The following is a 19885-nucleotide window of genomic DNA, read 5'->3' as shown; positions in this document are numbered from 1 at the left end:
GGGTGGGAAAGAAGTAGTTTAATCTATTTCAAGTACTTGAAACTGACTGTTTATTGAATATGACTGGTAAGGAGTATGCTTGATTTAGTCCCATCCCTCAGAACTTCAGGGGTGGACTACAACTATAACAAGACTCTGAAGGAAGAAGAGGCAGCCATAGGTACAAGCCCAAATATCATATGCTTTTCTGAATGTATTGCACAGGATAGGAGTTTAAGCTCCCCCCCCCCCCCCGAACTTTTCCACTTTAGTATCAGGCAAAGAAGATAAGAGGTCTCTTATTTATTGCTTCAGAATTACCCCTCCCCAAGAGCTTTACCATCAGGGACATACAGATGTGTAGGCATTTTCCACTGAAGGGGCAGTTTTTCCAGCTTCGAAGTGGTCATCCTAGCTACATTGGACTGGGCCTCACATGAGATGCTTTTTCTTCTGTAGACTTTCAGTCACAGAGGCCAGGATGGATTTGTCATCTTTGTCTGAAAGGCCAAGAGTAGTGTTGGCTAGATCAGGATAACTGAGCAAAATACGTATCCTTTCAGAGCACGTCTCCTTCGGGTCAAAGGCCCGATCAAGGAGAGTAAGTGCGTGTGTGCGTGTGCGTGTGTGCGTGTGTGTGTGTGTGCATGTGCGTGCGTGTGCGTGTTTGTGTGTGTGCGTGTATCCTGGTTAGGAACCTCCTAGTGTCCTAGGATGGCAGAGCATCAGGGAGACTGATGTACCTCTGCTGGCTGGGAGGATATTGCAAACCCCTCAGTGATTTGCCTCAAAACCAGGTGGTTTTTTTTTTTTTTTTAACCTCATGAATTATCTTGAGTGGTTCCAAGTTGAATCTTGTAACCTAAGCCCTCCAAGAACATCAGGATATAGAGATGTGTGAGTAAGAGAAAGGGAAAGGAGAATAAGAGAAGGAGGGAGAGGGACCCGGATAAAGGGAGGGAGGGAGGGGGAGAGGAGGAACGGCAGCGAACACTGTCCCGGGGAAGCAGGATGTGCGGACCTTCTGATACGTAGTGGACCTCCCTTCCCCTGGCCCTGTGTGACCCCTCCAGCCAGTCCTCCCCGGGACAGCTGCTCACCGTAGACGGTCAAGGTGCAGCTGGACCTGTCCTTGCCCAGCTCGTTCTCCACCAGCACGCTGTAGTCGCCGCTGTCTTTGAGGGTGCAGGTGGGGATGACGAGCGTGCACACGCCGCTGGTGGAGTTGTACCAGAACTTGGAGTTGGCGGTGATGTTCACGTCCCCCTTGTACAGCGTGACGGTGGGCCGCGGGTTGCCCAGAAAGGCGCAGCTCATGGTGCAGTCGTGGCCGCGCAGCACGGTGTGCGGCTTCAGCGGCGTGATGAAGCGCGGCGCGTGGCGCCAGTCCTTCTGCTGGTACGGGCGCAGTTTGGCGCCGAGGTCTTCAACTGGGGGGGGGGGCAGGGCAGAGAGCGCGGCCGATGAAGAAGGGGAGGCCCGGGCTCCCCACTCTCTCCTAATTCTCCAGCAGCCCCTCAGCCCTCAAGGTCCGGGACTGCCCCCTCGCGCATCCTCGGTCTCCTCACCCTCGGTCCCTGCCCTCCCCGCCCTCAGGCCTCCTGCCTTCGGCCGTCCCGCTGGCACTGCCCGCCCCCGCGCTCCTCCTGCTCCCGAGGCGGCCCCAGTAAGCGCGGGCTCCCTGCCACACACTTACTCTCGTCCTTGTTGACCAGCCAAGTGTCCTTGGAGTCAAGCGGGTCACTGTCCCCGATCTCATTCCGGGCGAGCACTCGGAAGTAGTACTTCCTCCCGGGCAGGAGCCCCGTGACCGTGTACTTGTTGCTGAAGACGCGGTCCGCCGCCGTGAACCAGGTGGCCGTGCTGGCGTCCCGCTTCATGATGACGTAATGCGCCTCCCCGTCCTCCTGCACGTCGGGACTGTGCTCCCAGTTCAGAGTCACCGTGTTTGGCACTTCCTCGAAGAGCTTCAGGTTTGTGGGCGGCCGAGGGAAATCTGAAGTCACAGGGCTGGGTCAGCCCCGCCCCGCGACCCCCCCTCCCCCGCCCCGCCCCCGACCCCAGTGGTGCTCCCCCAGGCTCATGAGTCTTGGGCTCCAGCCCGGTTGGTCAGAGCGTGTGAGTGTGAGTGTGTGTGTGTGTGAGTGTGTGTGTATGTTGTGTGAGTGTGTGTGTGTGTATGTGTGTGTGGTGTGTGTGTGTATGTTGTGTGAGTGTGTGAGTGTGTGTGTATGTGTGAGTGTGTGTGGTGTGTGTGTATGTGAGTGTGAGTGTGTGTGTATGTGGTGTGTGAGTGTGTGTATGTGTGTGTGTATGTGAGTGTGTGTATGTGAGTGTGTGTATGTGAGTGTGTGTATGTGAGTGTGTGTATGTGAGTGTGTGTATGTGAGTGTGTGTATGTGAGTGTGTGTATGTGAGTGTGTGTGTGTGTATGAGTGTGTGAGTGTATGTGTGAGTGTGTGGTGTGTGTGTATGTGAGTGTGAGTGTGTGTATGTGGTGTGTGAGTGTGTGTATGTGTGTGTGTATGTGAGTGTGTGTATGTGAGTGTGTGTGTGTGTATGTGTGAGTGTGTGTGGTGTGTGTGTGAGTGTGTGTATGTGAGTGTGTGTATGTGAGTGTGTGAGTGTGTGTGTATGTGAGTGTGTGTGTGTATGTGTGAGTGTGTGTGGTGTGTGTGTGAGTGTGTGTATGTGAGTGTGTGTGTATGTGAGTGTGAGTGTGTGTATGTGTGAGTGTATGTGAGTGTGTGTGTATGTGGTGTGTGTGTGTATGTGAGTGTGTGTATGTGAGTGTGTGTATGTGAGTGTGTGTATGTGTGTGTGTGTATGTGAGTGTGTGTGTGTATGTGTGAGTGTGTGTGGTGTGTGTGTGAGTGTGTGTATGTGAGTGTGTGTATGTGAGTGTGTGTATGTGAGTGTGTGTGTGTGTATGTGTGAGTGTGTGTGGTGTGTGTGTGAGTGTGTGTATGTGAGTGTGTGTGTATGTGAGTGTGAGTGTGTGTATGTGTGAGTGTATGTGAGTGTGTGTGTATGTGGTGTGTGTGTGTATGTGAGTGTGTGTATGTGAGTGTGTGTATGTGAGTGTGTGTGTGTGAGTGTGTGTGTATGTGAGTGTGTGTGTATGTGGTGTGTGTGTGTATGTGAGTGTGAGTGTGTGTGTATGTGGTGTGTGAGTGTGTGTATGTGAGTGTGTGTGTGTATGTGAGTGTGTGTGTATGTGGAGTGTGAGTGTGTGTATGTGAGTGTGTGTGTATGTGGTGAGTGTGTGTGTGTATGTGAGTGTGTGTGTATGTGGTGTGTGTGTGTATGTGAGTGTGAGTGTGTGTGTATGTGGTGTGTGAGTGTATGTGAGTGTGAGTGTGTGTGTATGTGGTGTGTGAGTGTGTGTATGTGAGTGTGTGTGTATGTGGTGTGTGTGTGTATGTGAGTGTGAGTGTGTGTGTATGTGGTGTGTGAGTGTGTGTATGTGAGTGTGTGTGTGTATGTGAGTGTGTGTGTATGTGGAGTGTGAGTGTGTGTATGTGAGTGTGTGTGTATGTGGAGTGTGTGTGTGTGTATGTGAGTGTGTGTGTATGTGGAGTGTGAGTGTGTGTATGTGAGTGTGTGTGTATGTGGTGAGTGTGTGTGTGTATGTGAGTGTGAGTGTGTGTATGTGAGTGTGAGTGTGTGTGTATGTGGTGTGTGAGTGCGTGAGTGTGAGTGTGTGTGTGTGGTGTGTGTGTGTGTGAGAGTGTGTTTGTGTGTCCCGGTTAGGAACTTCCTCCTTTGTGTAGCCGAAGCCTGCTGTGGTCTCCCAGAGATGTTGCTGAGGAAAATCTTCCCCCCCTAAGGACCTGTTACCCGAATTTCATTTCCGTCTCCGCCCGGTGCCCAGCCTCTCCCGGCCTCTCCCAGCGTACTCCCTGCCAGATGAGCGAACTCACTTCCCCGTCCTTTCCGCGCTTAGCTTCCTCTCCAAGGCCCTCCTGACCCAGAGCTGGGGGCTCTTGGGGGGGCCCGGGCCCGGCAGCTGCCCGCCCCACCTTGCTGCCAGCCTTTCCTGTGCACCCCACGCTCGGCACAACAGTACGGGTGGCACGGGACATCTATCCCTGCTATCCCTCTCCCTTGTGTCCTGAAGGCCCCGATGACTTCCCAGGGCCCTTCCCACTCCTACCCCTGGTGACCGTGATGGAGTCTCCTCCACTAACAAGTTCCCGCGGTGCATCAGGGAATAAAGCCTTAATGTGAGCGTCCTACCAGAGGTCTGTGCCTCTTCTCTGGCAGCTCTCCAAGGCATTTACCTCTGACGGGGGGGTTTCAGGCAAAGCTACACCTGCCATTTCTATCCCACTTAATTTGTGCCTACATTACCTCATGGGGACTTCGGGCAGCCTTGGGATGGGGCAGCACGTGCCACCCTCGCTCTACAGATGAAGAAACAAGCTCAGAGATGGAGTCGCCCGGGCTCCCATGGCTAGTAAGTGCCAGGGGCCGCGCAGATCCCAGGTCTCTGAGACTAGAACTCTTATATTCTCCCTCAAAACACGACTAGGGAGACGTGAGTGGGGAAGCCTTTTCTCGAGGCACAGCAGGGGGGCAGCCGCGCCTGCAGCTATTCATCCACTTCCGCTCCCACTGCAGAATCCGTACCTGCCACTCGGACGTGGATGTCGTAGTGGGCCTCTCCGTACTCATTCCGGAGCAGGATGCGGTAAACCCCTGAGTCGGAGCGCTTCGTGCTGTTGATGAGGAACTGGGAGTGGTTCTTGCCTTTGGTGATAGTTTCCCGGCCCTTGGTGGGGATTCCGTCCTTCTGCCAGATCACGGTGGGCGGAGGGGAGCCCTAGGTGGGAACCGTGGCTTAGACCCTGATGCAGCAAGGCCCTAACTTCCAACTGATCCGTCTTCTCGATTCTCCCAGGACCTTTGGTGTGGGGGTGAGGGAGTGTCTTCTCGGGGAGCTCCAGGGAGGAGAGCTTGTGACGGGCAGGGAGAAGCTTATATACATGGGATGTGCCTGGAACTTACATAGAAGGAAGCATGGATGCACAGGGCCGTCCCGGCCCGCACCACCATATGACTCTTCAAACGGGCACTGAGATCGAATCTGGGAGCCGCTGGAATAGGGATGGAAGTGTAAGGAGAGGGGGAAGGAAAAAGGGGGAAAATATGAGAGTAAAGGGTTAATGAGACAGAAAGGGTGATTGTCAGAGGAAAGAGACATAGAAGAGAGGAACAAAAGGAAAGGTGGAAAAAAGCATGACTACAGAAATGACCCCCCTTCAGGTGGTGGAAACTGTTTGTGTATGACTGTACGTTTATTATATATGGGTGACCAGGTGGGTGACTGTCAACCCCTGAAAGACTTCTGGTGGGTCTTTCTCTGAAAGCAAGATGTAAGCTTATGTTCATACATAATTAACGTAGCCTGGCAAACATGGAAACTAAAGCACCGGCCCAGGGGCGGAATGAACAGTAGGGGACACCTTCTTGGAGAATGAAAGGCCTGGGGTTAAAGTGAGGCCAGGGACAGGGTCTTTGCCCCTAGACACCTTGGAGGTGGGATGGAGTTAGACGGGAGTGGGGCTGTGCCGGTCTCTGTGCTTAGACAGAGCTCTCTGCATACGGCGGCCATGCTTCTAAGTATTGTAAATTTGTCTCTTCATTAGATCTTTAAAAAAATCTCAGCCTCTGTCTCAGGTGTAATAAGAAGCAACAGGGTAAGGGGGGGAGGGGGGGTGGAATCTAAGGGAAGTGAAGTCTCTTGGAAGCCAGGCACAGACTGGAGGCTTAGGAGGGGTAAAAAAAAAAAAAAAAAAGGCCTCTTTGGGGATGTGATTTTGTGTCAGCCATTTAAAAATATCCGTACCCTACAATTGCTTTGAAATTTTGGGGTATATTATCTCTCTGATTTCTTCTGTTTAGGTTCTGCTGACTGCAATGCTCTTTCCAGCCTGGTGATATGCTGTGCTTAATCAACCTCCTCTTATACTGGTTCCCCAGTAATAGTCACCTAATGTCACCGTCGCCTCCCAAGTCCTTGTTACTATTCTGTACTCCAGCCAAACCGCACTCACAATTTGGTCCTCTTCCACCTCGCTAACATCCTTGAGCTCTTCCATCAGTATGCCTCCAACTCCTTTCTTTCAGTGAACCTCGATTTCTTCAGAGCAATCATATCCCTTACAACTTTCCCCATCAGAGGACTTCTTCAAATCTCTCTCTCTTCACAAGAACTGAACCACGTCGTCTTTGTTCCCACTACTGTTTTCAATCCATTTTTCCATGTGTCCCTGAATAATGCCCTCCTCCTTTGAGATTCATGCAAACTGATTATGTCATCATCATTTATTGACCACTGGGTTATTTTTTCAATAACTTTAGCACTTGGGGCTGCCGGGTGGCGCAGTAGATAGAGCACCAGCCCTGGAGTCAGGAGGACCTGAGTTCAAATCTGGCCTCAGACACTTAACACTTCCTAGCCATGTGACCCTGGGCAAGTCACTTAACCCCAGTTGTCTCATCAAAGATTAATAAACAAACAAATAAATAACTGTAGCACCTGATTCACAAACTTCCTCTCCGCCCTATCACTATTTACCATGCCTAGGAAAATCATTATTAACATTGACAACCCTTCTATCATTCAGACCACGTAACTCTGCAATCTCTAATGACCTCTTCCAACTCACTTCAATCATGTGGTAGCATAGTCACATGTTAGACCACTCATGGACCTGGAGACCCCTTCAGTAATCACAGACTCTCAGAAAGGAGGAATCCGTGATTGCACCTGACTAAAAATACCCCCTACCACCTTGCCAACAAGTGGTGTTCTAGCTTTTCTTGGGATAGCTTCAAAGAGCCCAGAGTCACCACCAATCCATCGAGATATCAGGCAGTCATAATTCGATGCAATTCCCAGCAGAGCACAGACATTTATGCCAGTGAAATGAGAAACCCCTCCTTTCCCTTGAGATTATTCTTCCCTCCCAACCTTCTTCCTGCTATCTATATAGTCTTCTCAGATGGCAAGTTTGGTCTCTTGATGCTATATAGGGAGGACAGGGGAGGGAGAGGAGACGGGAGGGAGTGGGACAAAAATAGAGTCATGCTTTCCCTCTCTTGTCCCCAAGACTGGTTCTGTGGAGGACTTAGGTCTATACTGACCAGATAATGTTCTTCCATAGTCTGAGGGAGCCCCTGAGAGATGATAGAAGCCCAATGGAAGGATGAATCAGATGCTTGAGCTCCTTGTGCTCTCTTACCTGGCGGAGGCATGGCCCGGACACCCTCATCCAGCTCAACAGGCTCCCCAACACCACCTTCGTTTACAGCTCGGATGCGGAAGAAGTATTTCTGTCTCTCTGTCAGACCTCCCACAGTGTAGCAGGTGCCCGAGATGGGGATCTTTGTACACTTGGACCATTCTTTTGAGTCCTCTGCCCTCATCTCGAGGATGTAGCCAGAAGGAGGGTCCCCTTCTATAGGCTCCCGCCAGGTCAAGGAAATACTGGAGTTTGAGGAGTCGGCTACACGTAAACCCTGCACCAATCCAGGAGGCTCTGAAGCAACCACAGGCGTCCTTTACTTAGAGACCTTCTATCTTACCCAACCCCTATGTTTATCTTTTACTCAAATCATGAAGGGTCTCCCACTGAAGTCCCTAAGTCCCCCTACCTAGAATCCCTAGATCATGACATTTCTCCACTTCCCTCCATGCATATTCCTTGTCCAATATACTACCTTCCTTATTCTTAACTCTTGCCCAAGCCCGCTTTCAAAACTTTATTTCCCTCCTTTAAATCCTATTTAAAGAATTTCCTGTTGGATAGGAAACTTTCTGAGGACAGGGACTATGTCTACCCAAAAGGAGAAACTTTCTGCCTTTATCCCACATAACACTAATACAATCCCACCTCCTCCATCTTTATGAGGGCAAGGATGTTCTTAGCCTAGACTCACTGATCGGATCTTTGGCTACCACTGAAGTGGAGGGCATGCTTGGCTGTCCTTGTCCTGCTCGATTCACCGCAATTACCCGGAACTCATATTCAGTGTCCTCCAGGAGACCATCCACTTTGCATTTAGTGTCTAGAAAAACAGGGAGACCAGAAGATGTGATAGCGACATAGCACACAAAGGTCATGAAATGGAAGCATAAAATGGGGAGGGAAAAGGGACAAGCAAAGATGGAGTTCACAGAAGCACAGGCCATGCAGTGTAGCCCAACCAAATGTGGAGTCTAGAACCAGCAGAATCCAATGGCTATGGAGGACAAAAAGCAATGTAGAGAACCAGAGCAGTTTGGTGTTTGATGGGAGCGGAATGGGAATATGTTTTCTGGGCCCACCCTAACAACTTCTTAGCACCCTCACCCTGGATGGGATCCTTGTTGACTGGCACCCATAGGTTGCTCCCTTTCTTCCTCCTTTCTACAATGTAGCCAAGTACTGGGGATCCACCATCTTGGGCTGGTGGGTTCCATGTGATGGTCACTGCTTCTTTGGTCACATCTGAAACTTGTGGCTGAGAGGACAGGCCAGGTGGCTCTGCAAGAGCAGTGGTAAGTCATAGAGAATGTGAGGGTGGACTGAGAACAATTACCTATCCAATGTGGCTGCTCCCTTAAAGAAAAAGCTCCAGTCTTCCCACCCTACCAACCTGCTAATCCAACCTTAAACCCATCAGTGGAGCCTAGGATCTGTGGGAGAGCCACACAACCTGCCTATCCTTCATCCACTGATCAATAGCCCTTTTATTGCCCAAGGTCCCTTAGTAACATGTTCTCCAATTCTGAACAATTCCCCATGTAACTAATGAGTCCCCACACTAACCAATGGGATTTCCTGCAAAGACCTCCTCAGTCTCCAGTGGGTCGCTCACACCCTCAGAGTTAACAGCTCGGATTCGGAACTGATAAGCTTTCCCTTCCTCCACTTTGTTGGTGGAGAAGTTGGTCACTTTACCGCTGACCTCCCCTGCCTTGATCCAAGATTTCTTCCCAACTGCTCTTCGTTCTATAATGAACTGTGTCACTGGCCGACCTCCATTGTCCTTTGGGGCCTTCCACTTCATATGAACACAGTTGCCAGAGAGTTCCAGGAACTCTACACGACCTTGAGGAGGCTTTGGCCGGTCTGAGAAAAACAAAGGAAATGAGACCCATGGGCATAAAGTCCAAGCGGTGGAGAGAATAAGAGTAGTAGCTTTGGAGGAGTCAATCATTATAGAGAACCCCCAATTATAAGGTGGCCATTCAGGCTGGATCAGAGTTGGAATACAGAGACTCTGATCTCCCTAATCTCGACAGGCTCGAATACTCTGACCCTTGTTCTTAAAAATTTCATCTGTCCAGTGAAAGGTAAACTGTAGACTTTGGAAACTCTAACTCTTGGATCCCCTCCTTTTTTTTTTTCCCTGAGGCTGGGGTTGAGTGACTTGCCCAGGGTCACACAGCCAGGAAGTGTTACGTGTCTGAGACCAGATTTGAACTCAGGTCCTCCTGAATTCAGGGCTGGGGCTCTATCCACTTTGCCACCTAGCTGCCCCCAGATCCTGTCCTTTTTGACCTTTTAGTTCATTCCATTCCTCTTCCCTGCTAGGATCGGAGGATAAAATACAATAGAGGAGAAGAGAAAAACCCCAAGTGACATAGTGAGGGGTGTGTATGTGTGTGGTGTGTGTGTGTGTGTGTGTGTGTGTGTGTGTTATACTGTGATATATATGTGTGGTGGGAATACTAACATGTAAGAGCCCTGTCTCCCTCCCCTCCCTTCAACAGATGTTGTCTTGCACAAGTGACCCCAGTTCTCCCCATCCCCATCCCTCACCAAGTACGCTCAGGTGCAGGGTGGCTGTGACCGAACCATGGTCATTCTTGAGTTTGAGAAGGATAGCACCACTATCCTCACGGACACAGTTGGAAATGGTCAGCAGTGCCTGATCCTCTCCCCGCTCCATGCTCACGCGCTCCTCCTCGGTCACTTCTACTCCATCCTTGTACCATGTTGCTTTGGGCAATGGCTTGGCCCGGAACGGGACCTTGATGTTGGCTGTTTGGCCAACCTTCACAGTGACAGGGTGTGCAGCCAGTGCCTCCAGCACAGATGGGTCAATTGTAGGGGGGTCTGGGGGAGAGAGGGGTGTCAACACTTACCATATGGGGACAGACACCTTCCCAACCAGAGGGAAGGGTGTGCTCCCTAGAGGAAGAGATCAGTCCTACTCATCACCATGGTCACTCCTAAGGACAGATTGGATGCTTCCCACCGGAGGCTGCTGGAAACTTTGGGGGATGAGCCAGAAGGGTTAAATATTTGCTCAGCGATGGAACTGAGGGACAGGGTAGAGAGAAACCCTCCACTTTGACTTTTAGGGCATGGGTGAATGTTTTCTTTTGGGAAGGGGAGCTGATACAGGGATGGAGGACAGTACCTGCGATGAAGACAGAAGCCTCACTCTCCGCGCCTTTGGCCCGGAATGTGTACTTGCCCTCATGTTCTGGGCCCATGTTGGGGAAGATGAGTTTGTGGACAGCTCCCTGCTTCACAATTTGTATCCCGCTGAAGTCTGTGATCTGGAGATGATGGGATAGGCTATCAAGGCTCATTGGAGGTCCTCAAATGGACCCCTGCCTCTTGTCTTTTCCCTGCTTCAGTTCCCCATTTTCTACCTCTTTGCCATCCTTTAGCCAAACTCCTTCCACTTTCTCATCATTCAGCACGACACACAGTTCTGCCGGAGTCCCCGTGGCTGCATGTACATCTGACATTCCGCTCTTGACGGAGGCCAAACGTTCTGAGAACAGGAGGGAGGTTTTTTGAGGGGGGGGAGGTAGCCAGTGGCATCTGGGTGGCTGGCAGGGACAGGTATGACTATGGCTCTATGCACAAGGTAAGTGAGAGGATGATGAGTGTGGGATGGTCCATGTGGGTTGGACGGTTGGGGCTATTGCAGAGAGTCAGTAGGAATCTACATCAATAGGGTCTTTAGGAGGGGGAGAGGGAGGGATCAACAGAAGGTTAACGAGCCCCACCTTCTACAGTCACAATGGCGGTGCTGTAGTACTCTGTGGGGTCCCCATCCTGCATAGCCACCACGGTGTACTCTCCTCCGTCACTGAGCTGGGCATCCTCAATCACTAGCTCTGCCCTCTTGCCTTCGTGGCTCATGCTGTACTTAGTCCCACGCTCAAGCAGCTTCCCATCCTTCTTCCATCGCAAGGTGACATTCTTGGATGTCAGTTCACATTCGAGGCAGGCCCTGCTCCTTTCCTTTACACGAACGTTCTTCAGAGTGCTCACAAACTTGATGGGAATGCCTGCAACACCAGACACACCACTGGGCTTTCCCTTCCTTCCTGCGCGCCCCAACTGCTCTTTTTGCAGAGTTCCTAGCCTCAGAAGTGTGGGGGGTAAGTGCCCTTGTCCATCTGCACGCCAGTGTCCTGGGTTCATCTGTGACTCTCTCCACCTGTGTTCTTTCCCATTATTCCATGTGGACAAATTCTAGTGCAGTCTGCCACTGATGTCTTAATATAAGCGCCTGTAGCTTAGTGTACCCTTAAGGGGAAATACCTGTGTTCAGGTGACCCCTGAACATATGTACTCAGTGGAGACTAGGGTGGAGGGAACAGGGAGAGAATTATATTTCTAATTCTCTAAATATCCACACTGGACCACTGGATATAAGAACCATGAGAAACGCTAGCTCTGAATTACAGCGTCCTCTCCTTTAAGAGTCTGAGGTTTTGGTAGAATACGAGATTATCGTGTGCTATAGCACTCACGGTCAATGGTAAGAGGAGCCTTCTGAACCAGTCCCCCAGCCTCGGCAGAGAATTCCCCACTGTCACAGAGCCTTGCATCTTTGATCTTGAGAGTATGGGTCAGCCCATCTTCCGACACGGAGATCTCATATTTGTCATCCCTCTTCAGTTCCTTCCCATTGAACTTCCACACGAAGTCGGGCACCTTCTTGGACAGGCGGATCTCAAACACTGCTGTCTGGCGCTCGGTGACCTTCACTGGCTTCATCTCCCCAACAAACTTCAGAGGCTCATCTAGAGGGATGAGTGGGCAACATGGGAAGGAAGTTATAGCAGCCTCCTTCATCCCCCCACTCTCTGTCACTTGGAATAGTCCAGACAAGAGGGAAACAGACTGCCAGCTACATCCCAGGCCCCCCTCATTGACAGCTTCCTGATCCCCCAACAGTCAAGAAAATAATTGTCAGTGCGTGCTCAAAAAATTAATATACAGGAGCACCCCCTAGTGATCAGTCCTTGTCTCTGGGAGAGCTTCTCTCATGATTCATATTTCATTGGACCCCAAACCAGTGAAACATGAGCAACAGTAGCTTTTTCTTACCATAAGCCCCTCTTCCTTCAAGAGTTTGCAGTCTAAGTGCGTCTCAAGAATTCTATGTATTTACATAGATTCTAAGGGCTATTTTTATAGACTCTTTGAGTTAAAAAAAGAAATTAATTGAGTAAACACTGAGAGGGGGCAGTAGAAAGGAAAGATAATTCTCTTGCTCTGTTTTTCTCTTTTCTTGCTCCTCATGGATTTTACTCTAAAGGTGATGCTGGGTTATTTTTCTCCATGTATCATACCCTTAAAGACATGTTATTCTGGCCTAGGAATGTCTACCTAAGGTGAAAATTCATTTGGATACAGGATCATAGGATATTAGATTTAAAGCAGGAATGAACCTTAAAGGTCATCAGATCCAAATGCCTCCTTTTTACAGATGAGGAAACTGAGGACCAGAGAGACTAAATGACTTGTTCAAAGTCACTGAGCTAAGTAAGTGTGGCTAGAACCCAGGCCTTCCTGACTCAAATTCAGTTCTCAGAATGTGAATTATTCTGATTTTCTCTTCCTCCTCACCATTGGTTTGGGAAAGGAGAAAGGAAGGCATCAGAGGTGAAAGAAGGAAGTGAGATCAGAGAAAGTTAAATCAAAGAATATCTCTGAGCCTGTGACAGGATATGTCATACATCATACAGCCAGGACACATCTGGGTGTGCAGGTCCCAAGGAACAAGGGAGAAGGAGGAGAATATGAGAAGGCACCCCTCCCACCTTTTGATTTTTCTCACTCTCTCTGCCAGTTTTCCTGTCCCTCCAAACTGTGCCGAACACAGCTGAGTAGTCTGCCCTCAGATCCAGAGTGTAGGTAATTTCTCCTTCTTCCTTGTCTCCTCCTTCTCCCCTTTTGTCTGCCCTCCAAGGAGACTTCATTTCCCCATTCTTTCTGATCCCTCATACCAAGAACAATGAGCTCCGCGCTCAGCCGCTTGTCACCCACAGATAGCGTGTAGATACCAGCGTCATTCATGTTCACATTGGTGATAGTCAGCATGTACTTGGTACCCACCTGCTTCACGTCATACTTGCCCAGGGAGTACTGGATCCTCAGAGGCTCCGTTCCCTACAGAGCGGTGTAAAGGAAAATGTCAGAAGCCCAAGACCCTTTTTGGATACCCCTGTCCCAGCTGGGATACACTCCCAGAGGAGAAGAAAGAAGGGAATTTAAAGAAGAGAAAACCTTGATATCTCTACCCAGGATGCTTCACTACAAGGAATGTTTCTTGCAGGGCTTTTGGAAGACACAGTCATAAGGAGGCTCTAGGAAACATCCCCAGCACAGAGAGCCCTCCTCTCTTTCACCAAGATGTCATGAACAATCTAAAACTCTTCCATTTGAGCTTCATTCCTTTGAGCTAAACATTATTCCCTCCATGTATCCTCATTTATATCCCCTTGGAGGGAAACTGTCTATTTAAAATTCCTTTTGCCTCAAAATGAAGAAGTCTATTAAGTTCTCTCTTCCCAGAAAGAATAGTGGTTAGATAAAGGCTCAGGGTAAAGAAAAACTTGGGTTCAAATCCCATCTCTAATATATACTGGCAGTGTAACTGGTTAAGTCCAGTAACCTTTGGTGCCTCAAAGCAACTCTTTAAACTATGAGGGGCAGAATTAGGGCCCATCTGCCTGGCTGCTGGGGGGGTTTCTAGATCAATGATATTAAAGATATTGTTCAAAAGGGACAGACCCTTAAAACGGAGCAGACATGAGAGAAGGAGCATACAAACCCCAGTGACCAGAGGAGAGAAGGGACTTTAGAGTGGTGGTGATTCAGAGGAAGGGGGAAAATGAACAGTCTCCCATGTTCTCTGGAGCAAGTCAAACCTTGATCCACATCATCTTTATGTTGGGGTCCTTCAATTCCAATATGCAGTCAAAGGTCACCGTGCTATCCACTTTGGCTTCCACATCTTCCAGTGGCTTTATGATCCGGATGGTCTAAGAGTTTTCAATGATAAAATGGGCAAGATGGGGCCACTCTGGAGTTTTCCAAGGTCATCCCTGCCCTGTGCATAGGCTCCTGGAAAGATCCCTTTATTTTTCTGGATGACCATGGGAGTCAGACACTTACCAGCTGTGATCCTGACTGTCTGCCTCAGTTTCCTCACATGTAAAATGAGGATAATGATAACATCTACTTCTCAGGGTTGTTGTAAAAATCTTTTGAGAAAATATTTGTGAAGTGCTTTGCAAATCTGGAAATCTGAGCTATTATGATGCAGAGGCAGACTCTGATATTCCCATGCTCATGCTATGGTTACATTCCATCTTTCCTCCTTGTTCCTTCCTCCTGCCAACTAATGAGGGGAGGTAACAGGAGACTAAATTACTCAGTGCAAAGAATCTATTTTCACCTATCAGCAAGTAATTCAAACTTTCTGCAGTTTTCATATCTTCCCATGAGCTGTGGTGATCCCTATAATTTGAGGGGTCCCCCAAGCCCATTCTGTAGCAGTAGGGGAATCCCCATATCCAACTGTCACCCTCATGAGATGTCTTCAGGTCCCAACACCCTACCTGTCCCCCCCAACCTCCCTGCTTCCCAGGTGTCCCCACCCATCCAGCCCCTCGGGCCCCAGGTCTTCCACACTGACCTCCACCTCCACCTTCTTTTTCATCTCCTTGAGCTTTTTGAGCAGTCCTCGGAAGTCTGTGAAGCCATACTCCATGCAGACCTTCTCAAAGTCCTTCTTAGGCACCTTGGACAAGATCTCCAGCATCTCCTTCTCATCCGTCACTTTCTTCTGCTTCTTCTTGGGAGCAGGGGGTGCCCTGAGAGTGGCCAGACCCAATTTAGTCACCCCTTCTTCCATTCTGAACCTTAATGACCCATTCCTTCCTTCCCTTCCCTGCCCTGAGAAGCTTGGCTATCTCTGGAGGAAACAAGAAAGGCTCGAGCCCAAAGAAATAACAAGCAGGGAGAAGGACAATCTAACGGGCTCTGGCTCTCACCTCTTTTTCAGCATCTTCTTAAAATCCATCTTTTCTTGGCCTGGGATCCAAGAGAAAGACTGTCAGTAAGGACAATGAAGGCTGGGTATCTATGACCCCTTTCTTCCTCCTCCCCCCAAAGAAGGGAGGCTGATGTGACCCAGTCAATGAGGGTGTGGGGACTGTGACTCCTTACCCATCACTCCCACTAAGCAGGGTAGGATGGATCATCTCCCCAAGAGGGATGGGAGAGGATCCATCCTAACCCCTAACAGGGATGGTGGTTACCTGCTGACAGGGACAGTATGTAACTCACTCTCAGTCACTATTAGGGACACTGTGTAGATGGCATCAGCGTGCTCATTGGTTGCAATGCATTTATAGTTGTCTGAGTCATCAGAAGTCAGTGGTTCTAACTGGATAGGAAGAGAGGGCAGCAGTCAGTATCTGAATGTGTGTGAAGGGCTGCTGGGTGAAGGAAGGAATGCTGAGAAGAAAAAGCACCCAGTGGACTCGAGCTACAGGATTTTCCTTCCCTCCTCCCTTCTTCCTATCATCACAATAACATATATAGCGCTATATGCTAAATATCAGCACTTTGCAAACATTATTTGAGCCTCACAACCACCCCAGGAGGCAGGTACTATGATCTCCATTTTACAGATGGAGAAACTGAGGCAGGCAAAGGTGAAAGGACTTGTTCAGAGTCATACAGAGATGAAGTCTCTTTTGCTATATTTGAATTCATCTTTATGATTTCAGGCCCCAGTGTTCTGTGTGCCAAGTTCAGTCTACTTTGCTACGTCACTGCTTTTAGGTCGGTAAACTCTTGGGAGGAAGAGGTCTGTCTGTACCTTTAGCACATGCTCCTTGTTGATGCTGTCATAGAACATTTTGGCACTTTCCTTGATGGGAATACCACTCTCCCTCTTCCACGAGACATTGGGCTTGGGGTTGCCCTGCACTTTGGCTCGGAATACAGCCTTGTCACCTAGGGAATCATAGTTTCTTTGAGAACCAGAAGAGAAATTAGAAACTTTCTAATGCAAATCCTCTTTTAAAAAAGTGAATGAACTAAGGCCCTATAGAGAACCTTTCTGAAAGTCACCTAGGTGGAACTCTGACTCCGGATTAAGTGTAATTTCCACTGAACCATGATGCATGGCCATGGTTTGCTCTGATGTACTTCTGTACTTTACCTTGTTTCTTAGAGGACTTTTGGAAGCCCTCCGGCTATGAGGAGACAAAATTCAATTTTGACATTTATCACTCTCTCAAATATCACAGTTCTTTGGTACCCGCCTCATCCCTCTTTCCACCATTCCAACCTATTTCATTCTGAGCCTCCTGACAGCAGTGTTAATATAACTGTTTTTGAAACCTTGGTAGCTACTACATAGTAAGTAAATGCTCATTGAATTGGATTGAATTCCCAAAGGATCCTATCTTCCTGAGCCCCAAACTGTCTTCTCTGATGGAGCTGAGATCCTGCTAAAATGGCTATGCCCAAGGCCAGATCCATGTGAAGAGTCAGTCCCAGGAAAGCAGGGACCATCTAAATTACTCCTAGAGAGGGAAGGGGAAGCGCTCACCCTCTGGGGAAGTGACGGGGCTCGGCTTCTCCACAAACTCAGGGACGCTTTCACCTGCTGGGACTTCGGAGGTTCGTGTAACCAAACTAAAGAATTCCACATGGCTTGAAGACTTCCGAGATACTTCCTCTGTGGGAGGAAGGATGAAGGTCAGTCATGGAGGAAGGTAGTTGTGTGTGGAGTGCGTGTGTGTTGGAGTAGATGATGGGAGGGACAACTTTTTGGACCTTTAAGAACCTAGAGCTGTGAGCTCATTACTCAGTCATCTCCTGGAACACAGGGTTCCAGATTGGAATCCTTGTTCTCCCTTTACATCATTTTCTGTTTCCAGCCTGAGTAATGATTTATTTACGCTGCTTCTGACCTCATTTTCAGAACAAATACCAGGATTTCCCTCCTTTCTGGGAGTTGTCTGTGTCCAGAATAAGGTGGAAGGCTCCCCATGTAGTGGAAGTAAAGAAGCTTCAGAAAGACCTCCCTGACCAAAGTAACTCTTTTCTAGTGCCTCTCAGGGCTATGCTGGAGCCAGCTCCAGAATTAATTATTAATTTTTCCAATATGATCATTTACATCTTGGAAATCAGCAAATTACACAAGGCAGGGTTTGATTTATTGTCTTAATTGCCTAGACTTAAGAAAATGATGGAGACTATATTAATAATGCAGATTGAGCATAAAAGTATTTCCTTCCTGGAGAGATGGTTGTTAAACATTTACCAGCACATCTCTGTACTAAAATTCCACCATTAGAACTTAATTCTTTTCCATCATGATTCATTGCTTTACAATAGAAGAGGAAATCATGAAGGGCTATTAGAGCCCCATTAGTCATAGTTTTCTAGAAAGAGTGACCTGAGGACACACAGCAAGCCCTGGAGCAAAGGGTTAGCTCTTAAGGGGATGGATTAGGGGTCCATGGAAACAGGATTTGGCATCTTTGGTCCATCCTGAAGCATCTTCTTAACAAAGTCTAATTTCTCTGGTTCTAATGGGAGAAAGGGTGATACTTGGAATCCGTTGTCTGACCACCAGTTGCCTAGTCCACCCCTTCCCAAACTTGCCTCCCACCACCTTAGTGATCTGAGAGAATGTCTGTACACTGGTGGTGGTGGAGCTGGAGAACTCCATGGATACATGTTCCTTTACCATCTGCTCTCGGTGCATTGTTGTAGTCATGGTGACAATGAGTAGAGCCCTGTGGGAACAAGGGGGAGAGTTAGATTTGGAGATGGAGAGATAAGAAAGGGAGAACCCAAGGGGAAAAATAAAAGAGCATAATGGAAAAAGTGGGGTGGGGGCATGGAAATGTGGGGAAAGTGGGTAGGAGAAGCATGACAGATGGATAGATATTTATTGCTTGTACTGAGAACCATTGATCAGATCAGGAAGGCCAGGCCTGGCCCCATCCTACTTCCTTTTTTTTTTTTCTGGCTCAGACCCTGACCTACGTCTTTACTGTTTGGGATTTTATGCAGGGTAAGAATCAGCAGGAGCTCTGAGCTGTCCAATCATAACATTTTAGTAGGGATAAAAGTCCTGCCAAAGAGAAGATGCAGGAGGAACTGAGAGCAGTTGGCTCTTGTCTTCTCCTTTTGGAGATAGAAGAAGGTTAGAATGGGCCCACTTGCTAAGGAGAAGCATGGAAAACAGGCAAATGGAAATGGGGTGGAGGTATCTGTGTTTGGCTCAAATGACATGTGGAAGGTGTCAACCTATGGGAGGCACACTGGGTATTGGCAAAAGGAAAAGAAAATTATTTGTTCTATTGGATAGGAACTTTTGGCTAAACAGAGCAAAAAGAGATTCCCCCAGTCCTCTGGGATACCCTAGAGTGGGATCCCTGTTAAAGATCCCAAAGTTTTAAACAGTTCATAGTCACTCTGATTCCAGAGCTGAAAATGTTCAACTAGCCCAGGGACATGTTGACTTTTGGATTTTTCCTTATGAAAGATCTGAAACTGGATTCCACTGAAAGTGTCCTTGGTACTGTGACTGTGGGAATCTTGTTTACCCCCAAATCCCCACTTCCCACTAAGGGAAAGAATAAAAGGAAAATTGATCCTTCTCATCTCCATATCCAATCATGTGCTCTTTGCTCTGCTCTTTAAAGCCTTTGGGGATTGGAAAAGGCACTGGAGCCCTTCTCTTCTTGCAGATGTACCAGACCATGATCTTATCCAAGGGCTTCTCTCAGCTTTTTAGAATATCTCAGAAGGGAGGAGTAGAGATGGCATCAGACTACTCCCTGCCTCCCCCACTTCCTAGCTCTTCAAGCTCCCTTCCAGTCTCTATGACTCAGGGATTCAGGGCAGCTCTGCTGAATCAGCAATATTTTAATTCCCAGGAAGTCTAAAAAGTCTATAAGACTTGTAAGAAACCTTCCAAATCCAATCATCTTCATTTTACAAATAAGGAAATTAAAGTCCAAAGAGTTTAACTGATTTGCCCAAGATCATATAGGTAATAAGTGAAAGAGTTGGGGTTTGAACTCAGATACTCTGGGGTATCTTTTTAATGGAGTGGGCTGTAACTATTGAGGGATAGGGGAAGGGGTGGCTTGTCACCAAAGTATTGGAAAAGAAAGATAGATCTTAGAAAAACCTTCTTTTGACTCATTCCGGATGAAAACAGCTGAGGAAGAGCTTCTTTCCTGTCCTCAGGAGGCTTGATTTTAAGAATAATAAAAGGCAGCTGGGTGATGCAGTGGATAGAGCACCAGCCTTGAAGTCAGGAGGATCTGAGTTCAAATTTGACCTCAGACACTTCTTTCTAGCTGTGTGACCCTGGGTAAGTCACTTAATCCCAATTGTTTCAACAAGAAGGAAAAAAAAAGAATAATAAAAATAATCTCCATATGTGCTGGGCTTAAAAGTTAACAAAGCACTGTAACACACAATCTCACTAAGTCTCTTTAACAGCCTTGTAGCCATTTAGAATCTATTTTACAGAAAAGAAAGGTCAGGTTCAGGTGACTTGCTTGCACTCCTGTAGATTTTTCTTGAGTCCTATCCCAAGATTTACAGCTTAG

General features: G+C 48.3%; 1 protein-coding gene across 1 annotated transcript; it reads right to left on the bottom strand.

Annotated features, from left to right (window-relative positions):
- Positions 1-33: 33 nt before the first annotated feature.
- Positions 34-19269, bottom strand: IGSF22 (immunoglobulin superfamily member 22). Its single transcript, XM_074275445.1, has 22 exons — positions 17919-19269; positions 16858-16986; positions 16120-16256; positions 15582-15681; positions 15287-15326; positions 14929-15106; positions 14159-14272; positions 13235-13397; positions 11753-12025; positions 11000-11284; positions 10637-10761; positions 10399-10540; positions 9795-10091; positions 8799-9101; positions 8340-8513; positions 7927-8055; positions 7230-7526; positions 4990-5078; positions 4612-4804; positions 1676-1975; positions 1080-1409; positions 34-479 (listed from the first exon to the last, which is right to left on the bottom strand). The coding sequence occupies exons 1-22, from the start codon at positions 18031-18033 to the stop codon at positions 412-414; spliced, it is 3981 nt and encodes a 1326-aa protein (XP_074131546.1). The 5' UTR covers positions 18034-19269; the 3' UTR covers positions 34-411.
- Between the last annotated feature and the right edge of the window lie 616 nt (positions 19270-19885).

This window comes from Sminthopsis crassicaudata, chromosome 6 (genome assembly GCF_048593235.1).
Source record: "Sminthopsis crassicaudata isolate SCR6 chromosome 6, ASM4859323v1, whole genome shotgun sequence".
NCBI lineage: Eukaryota > Metazoa > Chordata > Mammalia > Dasyuromorphia > Dasyuridae > Sminthopsis > Sminthopsis crassicaudata.
This window is presented reverse-complemented; position numbering and strand designations above follow the sequence as displayed.